The sequence below is a fragment of the Pteropus medius genome, unplaced genomic scaffold, assembly GCF_902729225.1.
Source record: "Pteropus medius unplaced genomic scaffold, Ma_sr-lr_union100, whole genome shotgun sequence".
NCBI lineage: Eukaryota > Metazoa > Chordata > Mammalia > Chiroptera > Pteropodidae > Pteropus > Pteropus medius.
The window spans coordinates 28,789,071-28,801,515 of NW_024354502.1; the positions used below are offsets into that span (position 1 = coordinate 28,789,071).

The window sequence follows — 12,445 nt, forward strand, 5'->3', positions numbered from 1 at the left end:
ATTTTCATAATTCTCTGAAGTTCTGTTTTAGTTTTCTTTATTTTTCCCTTTTTAATTCAGCTTGGATAATTTCTGTTGACCAATCTTAAGCTTACTGATTCTTCTGCTGTGTCTAATCTGTTGTAAGCCCATTCAATGATTTTTTTTAAACTCTAGAATTTCCTTTTTTTAGTTTCCCTTCCTCTATTGAAATTATTGATGTTTTTCATCCTTTTGTCCATTTTAGCCTCCAAATTCTGTGGCATGTTAATAATAGTTATTTTAAAATTCCGATCTGCTAAATCAAATACTCCCATTTGAATGTACTTGATATATGCCTTTAGGTATGTATTGTTTGACATGGTATATATGGAAATAATATTTGATTCCATCTAACTGCTGCATAGTATTTTATAATATGCATTTATTAAATTTTCTTCTCCATTTCCTGTAGTGATTAACAGCTAGGTTGTTTATAGTTTTCTACTATCACAAACAACACTGCTGACATCCTTGTAAGTGTTCCTCATAGTCCTTGGCAAGAGTTTCCTTGGAGTGTTTTTGTGTGCCCATGGATTTCTGTCATGTAATCACCACCACATCCAGTACATAACATATTTCCATCACTCCACAGAAATTTCCTTGTTCCTGTTTGCAGTCAGTTCCTTCTCCTTACCCTGAGTCCTGGACAACCAATGGTCTGTTTTCTGTCACTACAATCTTGCCTTTCACAGTACAGTAAGTTCTCAGTTAATGTCATTGATCGAGTCTGAGACTTTAAGCAAAATGACCTATAATGAAGCCAATTTTAAGCTAATTGATATAAACAAGAGTTAAATTCCTATGGCATTCATCAATGTTATAACAAAATGACTTTGAACTAAACAACATTACTCAAGGACCTGCTATATTTCTCATACGTGGCATCGTGTACGTGAGTGTTTTACCCTCTCTATGTATTCCTAGCTTTTGGAGTTAACTTCCCCTTTAATTTCCAGTTGCTTCGACAACCCCAAAGGCAAACCCCAAGTTTTGCCCTTGAAACCTCAAGCCAGAAAGCTCCCACTTTCTGCCACCTGAACCTATATGAAAGTTGGGGAATAAATTCAGTCAAAAGTGCAAAGAACTCGCAAATCTGACCAAGAGCAGTTTGGCCCTTTACTAGGAGATTCCCATCTTTCTGCTTCACTTTTTTTTTTTTTTTTGGCTAGACTTCCTGGGGTCTTCCACATACATACGTAGTTTAGTGGTCACTGAGGCATTTGGACGAATTTATTCTCAGATTTTGGATCATCCTTGAAATAATGACAGGCTAACTTGTTTTCTATTTAGTGATGTGGTTTTTCTAACACTAGATAATCCACCTTTTGCTCAAAAACTCATGTAGTTACCTTTGTCATGAATCAAATTTCTGTGTAGATACAGGCACTCCGTTTTCTTTCATTTGTATTTTTCTTTTGTCTGCAGATTATGTAAGGTGAAAATCTGCATATCTACTTTGCCTACTACTAGGTTTCACTCCTCTAGGACGACTATTGTTCACAATTTATTATGTATTGTTCAGAACTTTTCTATGAGCAAACATATGCACATATTTATTTCTCTATATACTAATATATACTAGTATAGAAATTTAAACAACACTAGAATTAAGCTACACGTATTTTCTGCCCTTATTTCACCCAATGATATATTATGGACAACTTTACTTGTCAGTACATACATATTATTTTTTATTTATACATCTTATTACATAATATACATGTACCATAATTTATTTAACTATTTTTTGTATTGATGGATATTTATTTTCCATTTTTCATTATTATAAAATATTGTTAGAATGAACATCCTGATACATATACCTATGTGCACTTGTAAGTGTAAGTATCTCTGTAAAAATGATACTTGGGTATGGAATTGGTGGGTTGGAGGATATGTGCATTTAAAATTTTTTGACTGACACCACTTTATTTCCCTTTAGTTTTCAACAATGTGTGTTTATACTGATGGGTATTGTGAGCCCAGTTATACTCAGGTGATTCCAAAGTATAGAGCATCCCCAAGTGATTCCTGCCAGAACAAATATCTACTTCAAAGTAGCTAGAAACTTTTAAATATCTTTTCTTGTCAATTATCCACCCCCAATTTTTATTACCTTATACAGTATCCTAATAAAAGTTCTGACTTTAATGATTAGATCTCTTCTTGACTTCTGTAGGGTGTTTCAGAATGTTCATGTTTATTCTCTGATCCTACATAACTCTATTCCAAAAAAGTCTGATAGCTTAGGGAGTATGAGTGAAGTGCTAGGAACATTTATTAGATTATGAAAGTAGAAATATGGTAGTTCCTTTTAGTACTGATTTTTGGGAGTTTCTTCTGTCAGGAAAAATATGCAACACATGGAAATAATGCAAAAGAGTAATTGCACATCCTTTCAGTGACATATTTGGGCATTGTCTAAGGCCTGCCCAGTTTTCCAGGAGACTATACCCTTATTTGACTTCTATTTACTATCAACTAGAATCCTGTCATAGTCTCAGCCAAGTTAGATGTTAAGCATAAGAAAACTGGTAAGTCACAAATGATTTATGTACAGAAGAGATGCAGCAATCTCTTTTCTGTATAAAAAGTACTTCAAAAGTACAATTTTATTGCTTTGAAAGAAAGAACCAGTTTTATATAAAGCATATAAATTATTTTATAATTGATTTCTTTGTGGGCTATATAACTCTTTTTTTTATAATTGATTTCTTTGTGGGCTATATAACTGTTATTCAAATAGTCTTTGAACTAGCTTTACTATCATACTGATTTTCTCAATAATGAGTTTAATCTTTTATACATACCCATTGTACATTTGTGTGAGATTCTTGTTTTACCTTCCAAAAAATAGGAGGGTGAGGAATGAGCAAGCGACAGATATTTTCCAGTGAGGTTCATGATGAGCTGCTGGATAGTTCTGAGCAATAAATGAACAGTTATCAGGCAAACTTTACTCTGGGAACACAAGTAATGATGAATAACAGGTACATAGATAGCCCATTCACCATTATCAGTACAAAGGCCTGAAGCTTCAAATGTTCATATGGGAAGGTAAGCTTCAGCTAGTGCTGTAAAACAAGCTTTCAAAAAGTTGATAGTGTCGAAGAAAACTGTGTATAAAGAAGCAAAGGACTGAATAAAGCGATTACAGCAGAAAAGATGTCATTGCATACAAAGAAACTGTACTGTGATGTTTTAAGCATGTTACAAAATATGTATATGTTGTAATTTATCTGCCTGCCTATCTATCTATCTATCTATCTATCTATCTATCTATCTATCTATCTATCTATCTATCTGTCTGTCTGTCTGTCTGTCTGTCTGCCTGCCTGCCTGCCTGTCTATCTATCATCATCATCTATCATTATCTCAGTGGCTTTCAACCTTTAGCATGCATAAAAATCATTACTCAGAGTTTCTCATTCCCAGAGATTCTGAATCTACAGGTCTGCAGTGGGACTTGAGATTCTGCATTTCTACAAACTACTTGGTGATGTTAGACCATTCTTTGAGTGGCACTGCTGTAGTTAGTTGTCTTTTAGTAAATTGATAAGAGGCTGGTTGTTTTGAGTTGACATGCAACATACAATTTTTCTCATTTAAGATATTGAGAAATAAGCCTTCCATTAGTGTTTTCATCTGGAATATCTAACTATAGGAACATTGCTAATGTTAAATAAAAATGCCATTCTCACTCCAGATTCCCACTCCAATAGCAAGGTAGACAGAATAAGCAAACAAATGTGTAATAATCATTTTTATTACTGGCCTAGCTGAAATGAGAATAAGGCTGAGAATATTACTGGTTAAACTGAAAGGGAGCATAAAGCTGGGAAATGAAACTCCTAATAATTTGCCCTGAATTAAACTTACACATCTAAGCATGTCCTCATTAAGGTATAGAGGGGAATTTTGGGCACAGATCAGGAGAAATTCCCTTCTCTTTGCCTCATCCAATATAAATAATGCAATAAGGGAAAGTTCAGAATCCAGAACACTGAGAACCATCAAGCAGCAGGCTTTTTAACAAATTTTTATTCACTACTCAAGATGTCATTGAATAATAATCAGCTGTTACCCAAATTCATTTCTCAACTTTCTGCTTATACAATACTTTTCCTCTTTGACTATTTCAAAAGTCCCAGAAGAACTGGAAGCCTTTCTCTGTTCTCCCTTCCCTCTCATCATTCTCCTTTCACAACCATCCTGGAAAAAACACAATTTATTTGTAGTTAAACTTCCTGTCTACAGCCTGATATATGCTTTTTTCTCACTCAGTGGTGAGTGCCTTCTTTAGACCTATATTGTCCAATGTTAGCCATTACCAAATATGGCCATTGGGCACTTGAAATATGGCTAGTCTGATTGAGATACACTGTAAGTATAAAATACACACCAATTTTTGAAGACAGTACAAAAAAAGGTAAAATATCAATATCAATAATGTTATGTATTGTATCTACTGGGTTAAATAAAATATATTTTCATATATTTTTTCATTTTTTAAATGTAGTTATTAGAAAACTTAAAATTGGAGCTGAACAGAAGTCCTACAACTAAGAATATACAGAAGAAGCCACCTTGAGACTTATGGGAGGGGCAGAGACCGAAATAGGCTGGTTTCACCCCCGCATGTGGTGGTTAAAAATCTAGAGGGATATCTCAGCTGCAGAGGTCCCTCCAGAGGAGTGAGGGGTCTCAGCCCCATACCAGGCTCCTGGGCTGGAGGGATAGCTTTCTCCCAGACAGAAGTGATGGTAGAATCCATTGTTTCCTTGTTGAGCCCTCTTGCCTCCTGGTGTGCAGATGTAGGTGGCTGCCATATCTAGTATCCATCAACCTGGCTAATGCAGGTTGCTTTGCCCTGTTGATTCCCTGAGACCCTGTCCCACCAACTTATGGGTCCACCCAAGCCGCTTAAAGTGGCATTTCCATACAAACGGTCTGTCTTGGTTCATTCTGTGGATTTTCCTAAAACTTTCTCAAAGGTTCACAAAATCCAAACAAACATCATTTGGCCTCAGCATGCCCTGTACCTCTTGCTGAGCAGCCCCAATCCCAGCACTAGCAGCAGCTGGCCTCCATTGGCAGCTTGCCCTTTCCAGGTACCTCCAAGCCCAGTGTGGGTGGTGGCTATCAGCAAATGGCTTGGTGGCTCATGCTAGATGGCCCTGGGCAAGGCACAGGCTCAGGCTAGATTTTGCTTGCAGTAAAGCTGCTTCCAGGGGGCACACCCCATGGCTGGCTTTTGACCTAGCTGAAGCACTACCCCAGCCACATCTGAGTGCAACGCACCTGGAGGGCATATTAGGCAGGCACCAGAGCCCTGCTAAAGTGAATCCTGCTCCATAGGGTCAGCCCTTGCACAACAGCTCCTCCACTTTAGTCACCAGTCAGCCCTCACAACCAATCAGCCTGAGGCCCAGTCCCTCCCATTGATGTGCCAACAGCAACCATGTCTCTACTACAACAGGAGGGTGCACACAACTCATAAAAGGGACACACCTGGAGCACCCAGCTCAGGTTACCAGAGAGACTGCACCCCTGGGCCACTCTACTAACACCAGGGAACATAGTCTTACATAATATATAGAAACAAACACAGGGAGGCAGCCAAAATGGGGAGACAAAGAAATGTCCCAAATGAGAGATCAGAACAAAGCTCCAGGAAAAAAATAAACAAAATGGAGACAAGCAATCTACCAGATACAGAGTTCAAAACACTGGTTATAAGGATGCTCAAAGACCTTAATGGAAGAGTAGATTAACTCAGTGAGAACTTTAACAGAGATAGAAAACAAAAATGGAGGTAGAAAACATAAAAAAGAAACAAGTGAAGAATACAATAATTGAAATGAAGAACATACTAGAAGGAATCAACAATAGATTAGATGAAGCAGAGGACAGAATCAGTGATTTGGAAGATAAGATGTCAGAAAACACCTAATCAGAACAGCACCAAGAAAAAAGAATGCAAAAAAATGAGGATAGTTAAGGGGCTTTGAGGATAACTTCACACATAACCACATTTGCATCACAGGGGTACCAGAAAGAAAAAAGAGAAAGCAAGGGCTTGAGAACCTATTTGAGGACATAATAACTAAAAACTTCCCTAACCTGGTAAAGAAAATAGACATACAAGTCTAGGAAGTGTAGAGAGTCCCAAACAAGATGAACCCAAACAGATCCACAGGCTCATCATAATTAAAATGGCAAAGATTAAAGGCAAAGAGAGACTCCTAAAAACAGCAGGAGAAAGGCAGCAACTTAAAAGAGTACTCCCATAAGAATGTCAGCTATCTCTGCAGAAACTTGGCAGGCCAGAAGAGATTGGCATGAAATATTTAAAGTAATGAAAAGCAAGGACTTACCAATAAGACTATTCCACCCAGGAAGGCTATCTTAAAATTGAAGGTGAGATAAAGAGCTTCCCAGACAGGAAAGTTGAAGAAATTCATCATCACAAAGCCAGTATTATAAGAAATGTTAAAGAGACTTCTTTAAGGAAAAGAATGGGAGAGAGAGAAAAACCCACAAATATGAATAATAAAATGGCAATAACTATGTACCTATAGACAATCACTTTAAATATTAATGGATTAAATGAGCCAATCAAAAGATAAGATGGCTGAATGGATAAGTAACAAGTCCCTTACATATGCTGCCTCCATGAGACTCTCTTCAAAGACACACAGACTGAAAGAAAAGAGATGGAAAAAGAAACAAAAAAGCTGGGGTAGCAAAAATAGACTTTAAAAGAAAGGCTGTAACAAGAGACAAAGAAGAACTCAGTAATTCCACTTTGGGTATTTATCTAAGGCAACTCAAACCCAAAATACTACTTCGAAGGGACATGTAAATATTTATGTTCACTGCAGTATTATTTACAGTAGCCAAGATATGGAAGCAAATTGGGTATCCAGCAATGGACGAATGGATCAAGAAGAGGAGATACATAGGTACAATGGAATATTACTCAGCCATAAAAAAGAATGAAATCTTGTCATCTACAACAACACTGAGGGTATTGTGTTTAGTGGAGTAAATCAGAGAATGACAAATGCCATGTGATTTCACTTATATGTGGAGTCTAAAGAGCAAAATAAAACAGAAACAGACTTATAGATACAACTAATATTTTGATGGTTGCTCGATGCTGGAGGGGTTAGAGAGGTAGATGAAAAAAAGAAAGGATTAAGAAGTACAAATTGGTAGTTACAAAACAGTCATCAGGATGTATAATGTAAGGACTATAGTCAATAATGTTGTAATAACTATGTATGGTGTCAGATAGTTAATAGATTTATCAGGTTGATCGCTTCATGAGTTATATAAATGTCTAATCTCTATGTTTTACACCTGAAACTAATATAATATTGTATGTTAACAGTAATTGAAAAATATTATTAAAAAACCCATTAAAATTATACCTGTGGCTTCTATTTCGTGGCTATTCGACAGGACTAATTTAGATCCTAGATGATTGACAATGATATTTATATCCAATTACAACTTTTTAATTCTTATTTGGAGAAATATTAAAACATAAATAGATTATAAAAATTCTAATGATAAAGAGTAGTAAGTAAAGACTGAATGATATCTCATCACTGCATTGTCTCTTGAGTTTTTAAAATAAAATTTTTTAGGAACGGAATACCCAAGCTTTAAATACTGTGCTCTTCCAGTGACAATGTATCAAGTGTACCTTTTCTAAAGTATGCATTTTTATATGGTTATTTGCCACTAAGCTATTTGCCTGCTGTGAGAAATATCAGATTTCTTGAGCCTATTCTACTCAATTTTTCCTTATCAGTTAGGAAGAAATGTACAATATATTCTTTAAGGCAGAATAGAATGTTAAATTTGGCCATTATCCAAAGCAAAATGAACACGAGCTGGTGTTATTTGGCTTCCCAACCCAGAACAACTAAAATGACAAGAACCTTAGGCTAACATACAAAGGGGCATTTATACTAGCAGCTTAGAGACCACTAGTTACCACATTTAAACTGGATGCTGTTTAATATATTTGCTTTGTTGCTAAATTTATTTAATTTCTAGATCTATGACTTCTCCATCCTGTATTAACTATACAATATTCAAGATCAATTTTCCCATTTAGTATGGTCCAGAATATACTAAGGCAGGTGCCAAATAACCTCATACTGTAGGTCTAAGAATGATACTCCCTCCTTATAAGTTTTGATCCTAAAATTATATATTTTGTATAGGTTGTAAGAGTAGAAGAGTCTATGACATCATTCCACTATTCCTGAAGTTTAAGTGTGTGTGATAGGCAGTATGGGGTTAATTCAGAATATAGCCCCTCTATGTACTCAGAAGACAGATGGCTGCTTGGTCAGTAGTCATAAGGAAGGCTATATACAAAGGGCTTTTGGCAGTGTCTGCTCTCAAGGACATTTTTTTGCTGCTCTCATGGACATTATCTGCTCCTGTAACCAGCTCCTATAACCAAGCAGCACATCTTGCTCCAATCCGCCTGAGAAGGTGCCTGCTCTGCTGCTCCCATGGATGTTATCTGATCTTCCAGCTGCTCCCATAGACATTACCTACTCTTGTAACTTGGCAGCACATCTCCTCCCATCCGCAGGCGGATAGGAAGGTGGCTGCTCCTCCAATAAAATAACCCGTCTCTCTGCCTGTGTATACGACACATTGTTTGCTTTGGCCAGCAGCAGTTTCTTTTTGCAGCTCTGACTGGCTGCCATTGGTGCTCCCCTGCTTGTAATAACCCACATGTCCTACTCCATTGGTCCTCCTGGTGGGTTTTTTCGGAATATCCCAGGTGAAGGTTCCTGGTCTGGAGCTCATGCATTACAGGCAAGCTAACAGATCATTTCAGATTCAGATTGAGTCAATTAATTTCTTTAGTTGTTTACTTTTTTATTAAATATGCATGAATAGTATATACATAATATATGTATATGTTTAGTTTAATAACAGTAGTAAAATAAACAAAAGGTTATCTATCTGCCAATTAAGAAATAACACATTACCAGTCTGATAGGTATCACCTGTTCTGTTTAGACCCTACCCCAATCCTATTCTTCTCTACCCAAAATAATGAATATTCTGACTCCTAGGTTAATTATTCCTTTGCATTTCATTGTTTAGTTTTGCCTAGTTGTATGTGACATTAATAGATTTTATGACTTTCCTTTTTTCAGTGTTTTACTTTTCGCTATAAACATTTTCCTATAAACTTTTGTTTTGAACAACATAATTTAGAAACCTCAAGAGGAGAAAAGTCTGTGATATTTACCCATATTCATTCTTTTATGTTCATTCTTCCTTCCTAATGTTCCACGTTTTCTTCTTTTATAATTTCCTTTCTGCCTGAGGACTCCCTTTAGCCATTCTTTTAGGGTAGGTCTGCTGGCAACAAATCTTTGTTTTCCTTCATCTGAGAATGTCTTTCCCTTTCGTTCCTGAAGTATAATTTCACCAGCTATAGAATTCAGGATTGACAGGTCTTTTCTTTCAGTGCTTGAAAAATGTTCCTTCTAGGTCCATGGTTTCTGATGAGAAATCTGCTGTTGTTCAAATTGTTTCTCCCCTGTGAGCAAGGTATCATCTCTCTTAACTGTTTTCAAGATGTTTTCTTGGTCTCAGTTTTCTGAACTGTAATTATGATATAACTTGTTGTAGGTATCTTTGAGTTTATTCTGTTTAAGTTTTGCATAACATCTTGAATATGCAGATTTATGTCTTTTGCCAAATTTGGGAAATATCCAGCCAATATTTTTTCAAATATTTTTTCAGTCCCCCCTCTTTCTCATTTTCTTCTGGGGTTCCAATGACATGAAAGTTAGAACTATGTTATAGTCTCAAAGTCTTCAAAGCTGTGTTTGTTTCAGTTTATTTTCTCTGTGGTCAGAGTGGGTAATTTCTACTTCTCTATCTTTAGTTCAATAATTCTTTCCTCTGTGCTCTCCATTCTTCTGTTGAAGATATCCACTGAGTTTTTATTTTGGTATTGTACTTTTCAGTTCTGAAATTTCCATTTGGTTCTTCTTTATATCATTTTTTTCTGAGATGTTTTATTTCTTCACTGGTTTCAAGTATGTTCTTAATTTCCCATTGAAGGTTTTAGGATAGCTTCTTTAAATACTTCATCAGAAAATTCCAATATCTATGGCTGTCTATTGCTTTTTCTCATTGCAGTTGAGATTTTCTTATTCTTGGTTTGACATTTTGGTTATTATATTATGAAACTCTTAAAGAAGCCTTTAACAGTACCCCCAGTGGTACCGTGGGTAGGTATGAAAGTTCCAGCTCCTCACTTGGTCTTGTGTGAGATTACTTTGGTGTTGGGAGAAGAGGGGTACTTTGTTATAGCCAGCAGGATGGAAGACTAGTCTCCCTACTTTGATGTGGATGGGATGTTTTGTTTTGTTTTGTTTTTCCCCCTGTGGTGTTTGGCTGGAGTAGGGAGGTTGTCAAAGAGTTTTCTGTGTTGCTATAGTACCCTTTTTTTTTTTGTTCCTTTGGCTAGGGAAAGGAGGCTTTTCTTGGGATTTTTTTTTTTTTTGTCTGCTCCTGTTGGTGTTTCCAATCCTTGGCTTCTCTAGCACCCAACCTAGGATATATGAGGCAAAAAGAAAACTCAAGGAGCTTACTGCCATGTTGTTACTTAAAGAAGTACAAAATAGGGGCTGCAGGATTACACAGTGTAGCAATAATAACTTGAGGATATTAAATAAGCTTTTTTGAAGAGTATATTCGAACAGAGATGTGGGGTTTTCTGCATGCAATAGCTGTCCAGTAAAGGTGTATCCAACAATTAAATTTAGAAAAGTCAATGTTCGCAGCAGTTTTTGCAAATATATTCATTTTGCCTATTTAGATGGTATGTAAATGTTATATGTGGAAACTTATCAGTAACTTGGGCATTTTTATCTTTGTTTCTCCTCATTGTAACTAGAAATTACTTCAGAAATCATTGGCCTAAATAAAAGATACAAACAAACGCTTCAACAGGTACCACCCTAATCTGAGAATTGAAATTTATACAGCCTTTCCTTCCTTAACAATAAACTGAATGTGTGTGAATGTTGACAGCCTTCTCTTGAGCCCCAACCTGGAGCCAGCTGCACATTACCTACGCCAATGTACCTCTAGAGGCAGCAGAGAGTCTTCACCCTGCTTTGTTTTTTCCTGGAGGGAGATCCTTTCCTCTCCGCTGCCTCCCGCCCCTCCCCCTCCAGTTTTACGCACCTGTCTGGCGCGAGCTGCGCCTTTACTCTCCTCCAAGCCTCAACCGCTGTTATTCGGCCAGCCTGGCTCCAAGACAACGGAGTCATGTTCCTTCTTCTGGGCCTTCTTACGGTAGTTGGTGGTCTGCACACAGGCCCAAGTAAGTCCTCCTCCCAATCCAAGCTTTTGAGGAGACTTCGTTCACTTAGGGGGCTGTAGTTTTTGATTGAGGATCCAGACCCAGTCCTTACCCCAGTCCCTCCCTCTCCCCACCCACTTTCTCCCTGCCCTTTGTTTCAAGGGTCTGTAGCCAAGAAGGCAGAAAGGGAGGCTCCAGGTAGAAAATCTTTTTACTTCTCTGCGATGGTTTCCCTGTCTGTACAATGGACAAAACTGAAATATGTAGTCTTTTCCATATTCAAAATCCTGTTATTCTAGGAATAGTTGCATCGCCCTAAAAAAGCCATTTATGATTTCCTGACTGGCTAACTGCTGTCCTCAATCTGATCCGCTGAAAACATCCCCCTTGTACTCAATATTCTGTCTTTTACCTGCAAATGATCCCTCTTTCTTGAGGTACCTGTGTTTTCTCATTTCCACACCTTTTTTTTTTTGCAACACAGGTCTGTGATTTATTATTCAATGTTACTTAGTCAAACTTTCAAGTAACTAGGTGTGTGTATATGTCGGGAGAGAGAGAGAGACAGAAAGAAAATAAAAATTTGAGATCTTGGCAAGGGTTAAGAAATTTGTAGATGAGAATGACCAGTAAGAGTGAAAAGAGAGTTGATGCATACTAACAAAAAAAAATGTAGAGAAACAAAGGCAGAATTGTATTTAGAAATAGATAATGTAAGATTACAGGTATCAAAATAACTGCTTATTTTTTTTATTTTAGATTCTCATAAAACATTTCTGCAGACCACAGTCCCTGAAAAGATTTCATCTTCTGACACAGAAAGAGATCCAGAAAATAATGTAATTGAGAAATAATATTTTTATATCTTAAATTGTGTTAAGTTGTCTTTAATGTGAAGACCAACATTGCTGAGTGAAGGCAGGTGCTCAGTTTTTGGAGGCAAAAGCTGATAGATCAGACCATGTTCACAAGAAGGAGCATTTTGTTGTGTTTGAATGTGTGTGACTATGTACATCTTTCTGTTAAGAATGAAGGATTTTAAAGCTACCAAAGCCGGGA

At 36.9% G+C, this 12,445-nt stretch overlaps 1 protein-coding gene across 1 annotated transcript in view; it reads left to right on the forward strand.

Annotated features, from left to right (window-relative positions):
* LOC120595419 (disintegrin and metalloproteinase domain-containing protein 32-like) overlaps positions 1–12,178 on the forward strand; it is a 168,961-nt gene extending 156,783 nt beyond the window's left edge. Inside the window, exon 23 of the mRNA XM_039853518.1 lies at positions 12,146–12,178. Within this exon, the coding sequence (XP_039709452.1) occupies positions 12,146–12,155 (10 nt within the window). The 3' untranslated portion in view covers positions 12,156–12,178. The remainder of the gene's footprint in view (positions 1–12,145) is intronic.
* The last annotated feature ends 267 nt before the right edge of the window (positions 12,179–12,445 follow it).